The sequence below is a fragment of the Heptranchias perlo genome, chromosome 34 (genome assembly GCF_035084215.1).
Source record: "Heptranchias perlo isolate sHepPer1 chromosome 34, sHepPer1.hap1, whole genome shotgun sequence".
Classification (NCBI taxonomy): domain Eukaryota; kingdom Metazoa; phylum Chordata; class Chondrichthyes; order Hexanchiformes; family Hexanchidae; genus Heptranchias; species Heptranchias perlo.
The window spans coordinates 28,698,334-28,710,409 of NC_090358.1; the positions used below are offsets into that span (position 1 = coordinate 28,698,334).

The 12,076-nt window shown below is 43.6% G+C and overlaps 1 protein-coding gene across 5 annotated transcripts in view; it reads right to left on the bottom strand.

Annotated features, from left to right (window-relative positions):
• The window catches only part of cers3a (ceramide synthase 3a), a 126,666-nt gene that overhangs the window by 92,704 nt on the left and 21,886 nt on the right, over positions 1 to 12,076 (bottom strand). For all 5 annotated transcript variants that reach the window (XM_067971645.1, XM_067971643.1, XM_067971646.1 and 2 more), the window contains one exon: positions 5,826 to 5,943. In XM_067971645.1, the coding sequence (XP_067827746.1) occupies positions 5,826 to 5,943 (118 nt within the window). The remainder of the gene's footprint in view (positions 1 to 5,825; positions 5,944 to 12,076) is intronic.

A 12,076-nucleotide genomic window follows, 5' to 3' on the forward strand; every position in this document is an offset into this window, starting at 1 on the left:
ATGGGCAGTGCACCAGAACTGCTCTCTACCCAGAGCCAGTGCCTGGTGCCCCCGGCTCCAGTTGGGGCTAATTTGAACAAAGCCTTTGGTGAATGTTCAGCAGCATGACGTCTCACGGGAGATTGCAGAATGCTGTTTGGAAACTAGTTCCCAGGAAGGGCCATCTATATGTGTTGACAGGAACGGCACAGCAAGATCACGCCAGACTCTCATCCGAGTCTGCATCAAGCAACTCACTTGGCGCATCCTTCTAATTCCAAGACTTGCTGTGTAGCAGCCCAGTGCCATCCAACCAGAGGACCCAGATAGAGAGGATGAGGGGAGCATAGTGGGTGATGGAGCACAGGAGTGCAGGAGAAGGAGGAGGAAGAAGATGGAGGCCACCACCTCAGGCAGCTGCAGTCAGTGGCAGAGCTCAGGTTGGCCCCGCTGGGATGCGGGGGTCGAACTCGAGAATTGGCCGACTTGGCAGGAAGGGGGAAAGCCGACTTACCCAGTCCGTAGGCCGAGCCAGGAACCGCACAGACCTGCAGGCTGAACCTGGAGGCTGAAGACGGGTGGCAGAGGTTTCTGGGAGCAAAATGGAGGCAGTCCTCTAAAGCCGTTTTCGCCGACCTCAAAATGATTGGGGCGGGGGGGGATGGTCATGATCCCCTCCACCCCCAATCCTCCCAACACCCCATTGGCTCTGCCACAGGCTACAGGGGCTGGGGACCCAAATCTTTGAGCCCCTACTTTCAAAGTGAAGGATGCTTTTGGAGCATGAACGGACGTTACGATCCGTGAGTGACGTGCCCAGCAGCTTCTGCACCATGGTGACAAGTGAGGAGGAGTCCACGTGGTATAGGGAACATGCAGATAACATTGGTGAAAACTCCAGAGGCACCTGCTGAGCAGCCCCTCACAGAAGGGGCCTTGTTGAGTGTTCAATCATGAATGTTCAGACTGCTGCAATCCAGGCCCTCAGTTGTAGTGTGTCCTCCATCGACAGGCTTAATACGGAGCTTGCTCAAACCAGGAGAAGAATTTTGCTCAAAGTCACTCCTGTCATGGAGTCTGCCAACCCTCAGATCAGCAGGCAAAGTGGCACGGAGACTGGGAGAAGGAATAGTCTCGAGTTACCAATGGATGGTGGTGCTGCCTCTCCTGATTGCACCACATCCACAGCAGTGTGCCCACTCCCAAACTGCACAGGAGTCTGAAAGCCAGCAGGACTGGACTGTGCCCATAGCAACAGAAGATCAGCTGCTTGAACATAGAGCATCTGATGGCCATAATATCAAAGAGCGAGAGCCAAGTCGGGCCCACAAGCTTAGCTGCCATCCTCCCCCCTGGGCCGGCACTCAGAAGAAGCTGAAGATTAGTTGGGGCACCATAACACATACCCACTGACAGGAAGGGGAACACCCTGGTGGAGAGCATTAGTTGGTTAAAATTAGAGCTTGGCCGTTCAGGAGCAAAATCAGGGAGCACTTTTTCACACAGAGGGTAGTAAATATTTGGAACTCTCTCCCCCCAAAAAAACTGTGGATGCTGGGGGACAATTGGAGCTTTAAGATTGAGATTGATGGGTTTTTGTTAGGTAAGGATATCAAGGGATATGGAGCAAAGGCAGGAGATAGAGAAAACAGGACTGGCAGTTAAATATTGTAGGTTATGACGTATTTAGAAAGGATAGGGAATGAAGAAAGGCAGGAGGGGTAGCTGTACTAATTGGGGACAACATAATGACAATAAAAGAGGGACATAACTAACATTAAGGTAGAAACAGAATCCATATGGATTGAGATAGAGGATAAGGAAGGATTGATCAGACTAATAGGGATATTCTACAGACCATCTAACAGTGGAGGGGAAGTGGAGGAAGAAATATGTAAGCAAAACTTTGAAATGAATGAAAGGCATAGAATAATAATCATGGGAGATTTCAACTACCCCCAAATAAACTGGCAGGAAGAGGTGGGGAAAGGGGAAAGGGAATGGAGTTTTTACAGTGTGTAAGAAACCCAACAAGAGAGGAATCACTGCTGTCTCTAGTAATGGGAAATGAACCAGAGCAGATAAGAGAAGTAAGCATAGGGGAACATCTAGGAAATAGCGATCACAACATAATAAGGTTTAAGATCATGATTGAGAAGGATATGAGTAAAACAAGGACCAAAGTAATAAATTGGAAGAAAGCTAATTTTGAGGGGATGAGAATGGAACTAGGGAAGGTAAACTGGAAAATAATATTGACAGCTAGAAATGGAATAGCAGTAGGAAATATATAAAAAGGTGATCAATAAAAACCTGCAACAAATTAGTCAATAATGAAACCCCATGGAGGAATAAAGAAATAAGGGTAAAATTGAAACTAACGAAAAAGGCATACACTAAGTACATCGACAATAAAGGAGAGGATGACAAAAGGGAATATGAAGAGGTTAGGAAAAAAGTCAAAAAAATTAGGAAGGCAAAGATGAACCACAAAATTAGATTATTAAGCAATATCAAAAGAAATATTTAAGTATTCTACATACATAAATAACAAAAGGAAAATCAGGATAGGGATAGGGCCACTAAGGGATGCACACAATAAACTCAGAACGTGACCAAGAAATGACAGAAATATTGAATAGTTACTTTACCTCAGTTTTTACCAGAGAGACTAACTGGGTGGACATGCCATTAGAGGAAGAGATCAAAAAAGATATCAAGACATTTAAGATAGAAAGGGGGAGATAATTGATAACCCAGTTGAACTTAGAGAGGATAAAACCCCCGGTCCGGATGGATTGCATCCGTGCATATTAAAAGTAGTTAGGGAAGAGATTGTAGAGGCACTATTACATACTTATAAAAATTCATTAGAAAACAATATAGTGCCAGAGGACTGGAGGACAGCTAATGTCATTCCTATATTTAAAACGGGAGATAGAACAAGTCCAGGGAACTATAGACCAGTTAGCTTAATGTCGATGGTAGGAAAGATAATGGAATTTTTACTCGAAGCTGTAATAGAAAAACATCTAGAAACCAAAAATATAATAAAGAATAGTCAGCACGGATTTCAAAAGGGAAGGTTATGCTTGACCAACCTTATTGAATTCTATGAAGAAGTAACAGAAAGAGTAGACAGGGGTAATGTAGTAGATGTAATATATTTGTATTTTCAAATGGCCTTTGATAAGATACTGCATTATAGACTCATGACTAAGGTCAGAGCATGTGGAGTCAGGGGGCAAGTAGCAGAATGGATAGCAAGTTGGCTACAAAACAGAAAACAGAGAATAGGGGTTAAAGGTAGTTACTCAGACTGGTGGAAGGTAGGAAGTTGTGTTCTACAGGGATCGGTGCTGGGACCACTGTTGTTCACCATTACATCAACAATTTAGACTCTGGAATCGGAAGTACAATTTCAAAATTTGCGGATGACACCAAATTTGGGGGGTATAGTTAATAATGATAAAGACTGCAACAGAATATCAGAAGACTTTAATAAACTTGCAGAATGGGCGTGTAAATGGCCAATGAACTTCAATATAGATAAGTGTGAGGTGGTGCATTTTGGTAGGAAGAATAAGGAGGCCATATAGTGCTTGGATAATAAGAGTCTAAATGGGGTAGAGGAGCAGAGGGATCTGGGGGTACAGATACACAAATCACTAAAAGTGGCGACACAAGTTAACAAGGCCATAAAAAATACAAACAAAGCACTGGGGTTCATTTCCAGAAGAACAGAATTGAAAAGCAGGAAAGTTATGTTAAACTTGTATAGTATATATAATATTTGGCAAAGCAGACTTGAGGGGCAGTATGGCCTACTCCTGCTCCTATTTCTTATTTTCATATGAAGGGGTTTGATGGGTTAGACGTAGAGAAGATATTTCCACTTGTGGGGGAGTCCAAAATTAGGGGTCATAATTGTGAGATAGTCACTAATAAATCCAATAAAGAATTCGGGAAAAACTTCTTTACCGAGAGAGTGGTTAGAATGTGGAACTTGCTACCAGAGGAGTAGTTGAGGCGAATAGCATAGATGCCTTTAAGGGGAAGCTTGCTAAACACATGAGGGAGAAAGGAATAGAAGGATATGCTGATAGGGTTAGTTGCAGTGTGGAGGGAGGAGGCTTGTGTGGAGCATAAACACCAGCACAGACCAGTTGGGCTGAATGGCCTGTTTCTGTGCTGTGCATTCTATGTAATTCTATGTAAGGTGCAGATCAGCCATGATCTAATTGAATGGTGGAGCAGGCCTACTGCTGTAACTAATGTTCCTATTTTCATTAATGATCTGGATGTAGGTGTTGGGGAATGATCTGCACGGTTGCAGATAATGCTTAGATATGTGCGAGAGTCAAGACTGTAGACGATGCTCAACCACTACAAGTAGATTTAGATGTACTGGGGATTGAGCCCAAGATTGGCAAAATGATGTTTGACTTAGAAAAGTGCAGTGTTACACGTGTGGACAGATCAAATGCTGAGCATGCATCCTTCAGGGTAAATAATTAAAGCCGGTGGGGAATGAGATCTGGGCATTCTAGTGCATAGATCTTTGAAGGTTCATGACCAATCCCATGAAGCAATAGCTAGAGCGAATATGATACTAGGGTGTATTTATAGGATCATTAACTACAAAACAAAGCAAACTATTTTGTCCTTGGCCTTGGTTAGGCCTCAGTTAGAATAATGTGGCCAGTTTTGGTCTCCTCACATGGTGGCTTTAGAAAAGGTTCAGATGAAGACCACAAGGCTAATTCCCAGTCGAAAGCAGCTTAGTTACCGAGATAGGCTCAAAGACCTGGGTCTTTGTACTTTAGAGAAGCGTTGACTCGGGGGTGATTCGATCGAGGTTTATAAAATGATGAAGGGATTGGATTGTGTTTGCATAGATCAAACTATTTCAACTGAATAGGTTAGGGAGGACCAGGGGTCACATTCTCAAGTTATGTAAGGGCAGAACTAGGTTAGATGTTATTCTCTTTTCCCAGAGAATAGTGGACCTCTGGAACAGGCTGCTGGCTTGTGCTGTGGTCGCTGATTCACTAAATTCCTTCAAGAGAGCGCTGGACCTCTTTCGGGCTGGGGCAGAGATCACCTTGTCCAAAAGGTAGGTACTGTGTATCATTAATTAGGGCCAGAGTGGTGTCCTGGACTGGGATTGCCTAAGTGGGTTGGAGAGGGATTTTCCAGATTTTGTTCCCCCTTAATTAGGCCTGGGTTTTTATCTGGTTTTTCGCCTTTCCCAGGAGATCACATGGCTCTGGTTGGGGTCGGGAGTGTACGTATTGCTAAGCGTAAGGCATCACAACTGTGTGGCACAGGTCTTTTCCTGTGCATCATTTGTCTTTTGTATGTCCAAAAAGTAATTACAGAAAATGCTGTACCCGACAGATTATGGAATACTGCACTTATTGGCACTGGGTCCCATGTATCCTCCCAAAAATGTCACCCCAAAAAAATAAAGATAAGTTTTTAACTTTGTAATATAAAAAACACCGACATTGCAGCACTCTCAGTGTGTCCAACCATAGTTCCCCTCAATCCTTCCCAAATGCACATCCCTCAACTCTTCACAGTCTCAACACCCTGATGCTCCCTCACTGTACACCCACACCCACCTTCCACCCACACACTTCCAATCCCCCCCGAACCACTGCGACAGTGACTCACGGGTATCAGTTACTGATCAGAAATAATAAATACTAAACAAATACCAGATTCATCTTCACTATTAATGTGTCCAAGTTCACTCACAATAACTGTTTGTGAGATTCTGTTTCTTTGCATATAACTTTTATATTTTTACAGCAATTTTGAAATTCAAAACAAAAACTTACCCTGGTCGGATGCTTTGAAATTGAGACAAAACAGTTTTCTAAAACAGCATTATGTGTCACCTTCAACCGTACTTGGTCCTTAATCCCCATGATTTTGGCAAGAGGTGTAGCTATCAACCTGTGAATGTAAACGTATATTATAGTAAAACTGTGGGCTACAGTCAAAGTGGGCCATATTTTCCTCTGATAGAATCATAGAATCTTACAGCACAGAAGGAGGCCATTCAGCCCATCATCCCTGTGCTGGTTCATTGAAAAAGCTATCCAATTAGTCCCACCCCCCTGCTCTTTCTCCATAGCCCTGTAAATTTTTCAATTTCACGCTAGTGAGTATAGAAATAGGAGGATAGAGCAGATGAATGCGTGGCTGGAGAGATGGTGCAGGAGGGAGGGCTTTAGATTCCTGGGGCATTGGGACCAGTTCTGGGGAAGGTGTGACCTGTACAGGCTGGATGGGTTGCACCTCAACAGAGCTGCGACCAATGTCCTCGTGGGGAGGTTCGCTGGTGCTGTGGGGAGGAGGGTTTCAACTAATTTGGCAGGGATGAACATCAGGATGCAACATTGGAAAGGAGAAATGATTGGGAGAGACAGATAGCACGAGAGCAAGAAATAGTACAGTATTAGGTGGGATCAGACTAAGAGAGAATACAAGAAGGTCTAAGACTGGTTTGCAGTGCATGTGTGTAAATGCACGAAGTGTGGTAAACAAGGTTGGTGAGCTGCAGACACAAATAGCCTCATGGGAATACGATGTTGTGGTGATAACGGAGACCTGACTCAAAAAAGGGCAGAATTGGGTGCTAAATATTCCTGGGTACAAGGTGTTCAGGAAAGATAGGGAAGAAAAGAAAGGAGGGGGATGGCAGTATTGATTAAGGAGAATACTGCAGTGTTGGAGAGAGTGGATGTCCTGGAGGGGTCAAGGACAGAATCTATTTGGTTAGAGTTAGGAAACAATAGAGGTGCTATTACACTACTGGCTGTATTCTATAGGCCACCAACTAATGGGAAGGATATAGAGGAACAAATTTGCAGGGAAATTATAGCGAGGTGCAAGAGCCGTAGAGTGGTGATAATGGGGGACTTCAACTATCCTAATATAGACTGGGATAGTAATAGAGCAAAGGGCAAAGAGGGGGAGGAATTTTTGAAGTGTGTTCAGGATAACTTTATTGACCAGTATGTTTCTTACCCAACAAGGAAGGAGGCATTGCCAAGGAAGAAGATGCTGCCTAAGTCATAGTAAAAGAAGAGGCAGTTAAGATACTGGGTGGGCTAAAAATTGATAAAGAGGAGGTACTGGAAAGGCTAGCTGTACTTAAAGTAGATAAATCACCCAGTCCGGATGGGATGCATCCGAGGTTGCTGAGGGAAGTAAGGGTGGAAATTGCAGAGGTACTGACCATAATCTTTCAAACATCCATAGATACGGGGGTGATGCCAGAGGACTGGAGAATTGCAAATGTTACACCCTTGTTCAAAAAAGGGTGTAAGGATAAACCCAGCAACTATAAGCCAGTCAGTTTAACCTTGGTGGCAGAGAAACTTTTAGAAACGGTAATCCGGGACAAAGTTAATAGTCACTTGGACAAGTATGGATTAATTAAGGAAAGTCAGCACGGATTTGTTAAAGGCAAATTGTGTTTAACTAACTTGATAGAGTTTTTTGATGAGGTAACAGAGAGTGTCGATGAGGGCAATGTGGTTGATGCGGTGTATATAGACTTTTAGGCGTTTGATAAAGTTCTGCATAACAAGCATGTCATCAAAGTTGAAGCCCATGGAATAAAAGGGACAGTGCAGCATGGGATACGAAACTGGCTAACTGACAGGAAACAGAGAGTAGTGGCGAACGGTTGTTTTTCGGACTGGAGGGAGGTGTACAGTGGTGTCCCCCAGGGGTCGATGTTGGGACCACTGCTTTTCTTCATATATATTAATGACTTGGAATTGGGTGTACAGGGCATAATTTCAAAATTTGCGATGACACAAAACTTGGAAGTGCAGTGAACAGTGAGGAGGATAGTGATAGACTTCAAGAGGATATAGACAGGCTGGTGGCATGGGCGGACACATGGCAGATGAAATTTAACACAGAAGAGTGCGAAGTGTTACATTTTGGTAGGAAGAATGAGGAGAGGCAATATAAACTAAATGGTACAATTCTAAAAGAGGTGCAGGAACAGAGATCTGGGGGTATATGTGCACAAATCTTTGAAGATGGCAGGGCAGGTTGAGAAAGTGGTTAAAAAAGCATATGAGATCTGGGCTTTATAAATAGAGGCATAGAGTACAAAAGTAAGGAAGTCACAATGAACCTTTATAAAACATTGGTTCAGCCATAACTGGAGTATTGTGTCCAGTTCTGGGCACCGCACTTTAGGAAGGATGTGAAGGCCTTAGAGAGGGTGCAGAAGAGATTTACTAGAATGGTTCCAGGGATGAGGGACTTCAGTTACGTGGATAGACTGGAGAAGCTGGTGTTGTTGTCCTTGGAACAGAGAAGGTTGAGAGGAGATTTGATCGAGGTGTTCAAAATAATGAAGGGTCTAGACAGAGTAGATAGAGAGAAACTGTTCCCATTGGTGGAAGGGTCAAGAACCAAAGGATATAGATTTAAGGTGATTGGCAAATGAACGAAAGGTGACATGAGGAAAAACCTTTTTTTACACAGCGAGTGGTTATGATCTGGAATGCACCGCCCGAGGTGTTGGTGGAGACAGATTCAGTGATGGCCTTCGAAAGGGAGTTGGATAAGTACTTGAAGGGAAAACATTTGCAGGCTACGGGGAAAGGGCGGGGGGGGGGGGGGGGGTGGTGGTTGGGACTAGCTGAATTGCACTTGCTGAGAGCCTGCACGGCTTCGATGGGCCGAATGGCCTCCTTCCACGCTGTAACCATTCTATGATTTCAAGTATGTAAACAATTCCCTTTTGAAAGTTACAATTGAATCTGCTTCCACCACCCTTTCAGGCAGCGCATTCCAGATCATAACAATTCACTGCATAAAAAATTTCTCCTCATCTCCCCTCTGGTTCTTTTGCCAATCTCCTTAAATTTGTGTCCTTTGGTTACCGACCCTTCTGCCGCTGGAAACAGTTTCTCCTTATTTACTCTATCAAAACCCTTCATGATTTTGAACACCTCTATTAAATCTCCTCTTAACCTTCTCTGCTCTAAGGAGAACAATCCCAGCTTCTCCAGTCTCTCCACATAACTGAAGTCCCTCATCCCTGGAACCATTCCAGTAAATCTCCTCGCACCCTCTCCAAGGCCTTGATATCTTTCCTAAAGTGTGGTGCCCAGAATTGGACACAATACTCCAGCTGAGGCCTAACCAGTGATTTATAAAGGTTTATCACAACTTCCTTGCTTTTGTACTGTATGCTTCTATTTATAAAGCCCAGGATCCCATATGCTTTTTGAACAGCTTTCTCAACTTGTCAGCCACCTTCAATAATTTCTTAATGTGAACCCCCAGGTCTCTCTGTTCCTTCACCCCCTTTAAAATGTGTACCATTTAGTTTATATTGCCTCTCCTCATTTTTGGTACTAAAATGCATCACTTCTGCATTAAGTTTCATCTAATGATCTTATCACAAGTGTAGGATGAGGTGTGATACCTGTAAGAATTTGCTAACAGACTGTTCTCCCATGTTCAATGTTGTTCTGAAGACTGCTCCTATCCAAAAACGATTTATGATTCATGAAAAGTGTCAGAAATGATAAGATTTTTGCTCATTAAAGTGTTTATCATGTTTTGGGACTTTCACCATTTTTCCACAGGAAGGATTTGGGAATGAGTTACATTTTAAGATTCAAGTGAGTTCACACAGGTTTAAAATCCTCCTTACAGCCATATGTTGCAGCCTCTGAGACTACCAGGGCATTGGTGTGTCAATTATCCTTAACGTTTACTGGAGACAATAAGTAACGTTATCTTCCTTCAGGATACCAGTAAGCCATCCACTCGAGACAATACTCTCGGGTACCCAGCAGGGTGTGGGCTGTCTGCTGATAATATACTCTTGGCAGTGAGGTTGACAGGCCTACTGGCGAATCCCTGAATGGGGAAGAAGTCAGAGGGACAGTCCTCCCACTTCTTATGTTTTAATGTAAGGAATTTTACAACACCAGGTTATAGTCCAACAATTTTATTTTAAAATCACAAGCTTTCGGAAATTATCTCCTTCGTCAGGTGAGTGAGTGAAAGGTTCTCAAATCGCATATCTTATATTAGGCTGGGACACCATCACACCAATCAAAGGTGTCGTTGTCGGACTATAACCTGGTGTTGTAAGATTCCTTACATTTGTCCACCCCAGTCCATCACCGGCATCTCCACATCATGGCTTCTTATGTTTTGGGATGGTCTGTTAAGAGAAAGGCAAGAAAGGCAATTTATTGTAAGGCAGACGTCAACCAAGCCTATGCAAGTCTTGGTCTTATTCAAAGCTAAAATGAACTGAAGGCAATGTATTTAGCCCACAGGCTGCATAGTTTATTATTTTTCTTATTCATGAGGGAGGGTTTGAAGTTAAATGAAGTAAGTAACTTTTGATTATAGCTGTTACTCAGTATGTTCACTTGCTGCCTATAAATAATGCAGTTCAGCAACTCATACCAGCTTTGCCTCACTAAAGCGTTATCAGTCCACCCACTGAAAGATTGGAGAAGTGTACATGTAGACACGTGTGAAAGAATTGGACAGGGGGAACATTTGCAGGCCTGTGGGGAAGAACAGGGGAGTCAGACTAATTGGATAGCTCTTTCAAAGAGCCGGCACAGGGACAATGGGCTGAATGGCCTCCTTCTGTGCTGTAGCATTACATGATTCTATGAATCAGTCCATTTCTCAGAGACTGGTGACTGGTGTCTGAGGAAGTGGGGCCGAGCCATTCAATTCAGATACAAACATCTTGTGGGATTCGTTCAAATGTATGTTTGGTAGCTTTTTTTTTTAAAGCTGCATGGTCACTCTTTTTGAAGGTATTTATTAACCTGTCTTGTTTGAATCAAGGATTCTGGCTGTAGTCTTTGTGGAAAAATAGTCAGGACTCAGTGCAAAAAAGAACATAAGAACTTAAGAAATAGGAGCAGGAGTAGGCCACACGGCCCCTCGAGTCTGCTCCACCATTCAATCAGGTCATGGCTGATCTCCAACCTCAACTCCACTTTCCTGCCCAACCCTTGATTTCCCTAGAGCCCAAAAATCTATCGCTCTCAGCCTTGAATATACTGAATGACTGAGCATCCACAGCCCTATAGGGTGGAGAATTCCAAAGATTCACAACCCTCTGAATGAAGAAATTCCTCCTCATTTCAGTCTTGAATGGCCAACCCCTTGTCCTGAGATTATGCCCCCTAATTCTAGACTCTCCAGCCAGGGGAAACAATCACTCAGCATCTACCCTGTTAAGCCCCTTCTGCCCCTTCTGTCAAGCCAAAGGAATGGCTATGTTAGAATATTATTTATATCATAGTTTAGTGTGGTTGTTGTATGGGTTATTCTCTGAATGGGCTTTGCACATTTTGCTTTCTGCTTCCATTCTCCTGTAAAATAGTACCTTCCACAGCAGGACTGGCTGTGTGCCCATTTACATTGGTTAATTAGCCAGTTAACAAGGGCTTAAGCATAATCAAAGCACATGTTTTGCTGTACAACTGACTGTTGTTTGTAATGTACCCGATCTGACTGAAAGCTCGGTGTCACCTTGTAATTTGCCCTCCATGTATTGAATTAAGGGTTTAGCAATTGCTCAAAATAATTTTTAAAAATTCTTTCTGGGAAGGTGGGCACTGCTGGCGAGGCCGGCATTTATTGCCCATGCCTAGCTGCCCCTGAGAAGGTGGTGGTGGGCCTTTTTCTTGAACCGCTGCAGTCCGTGTGGTGAAGGTTCTCCCACAGTGCTGTTGGGTAGGGAGTTCCAGGATTTTGACCCAGTAACGATGAAGGAAGGGCCGATATATGTCCAAGTCTGGATGGTGTGTAACTTGGAGGGGAATGTGCAGGTGGTGTTGTTCCCATGCACCTGTTACCCATGTCCTTCTAGGGGGTGGACATTGCGGGTTTGGGAGGTGCTGTGAAAGAACCCTTGGCGAGTTGCTGCAGTGCATCCTGTTGATAGAACACACTGCAGCCATGGACTGGCAAGGCTTCTTGAAAGAAATCAAATCAGAAGTACTGAATGGTGTCAAAGCACAAATAAATGGCAGATATTCTATGAGATGAACAGTAAATCCAATCC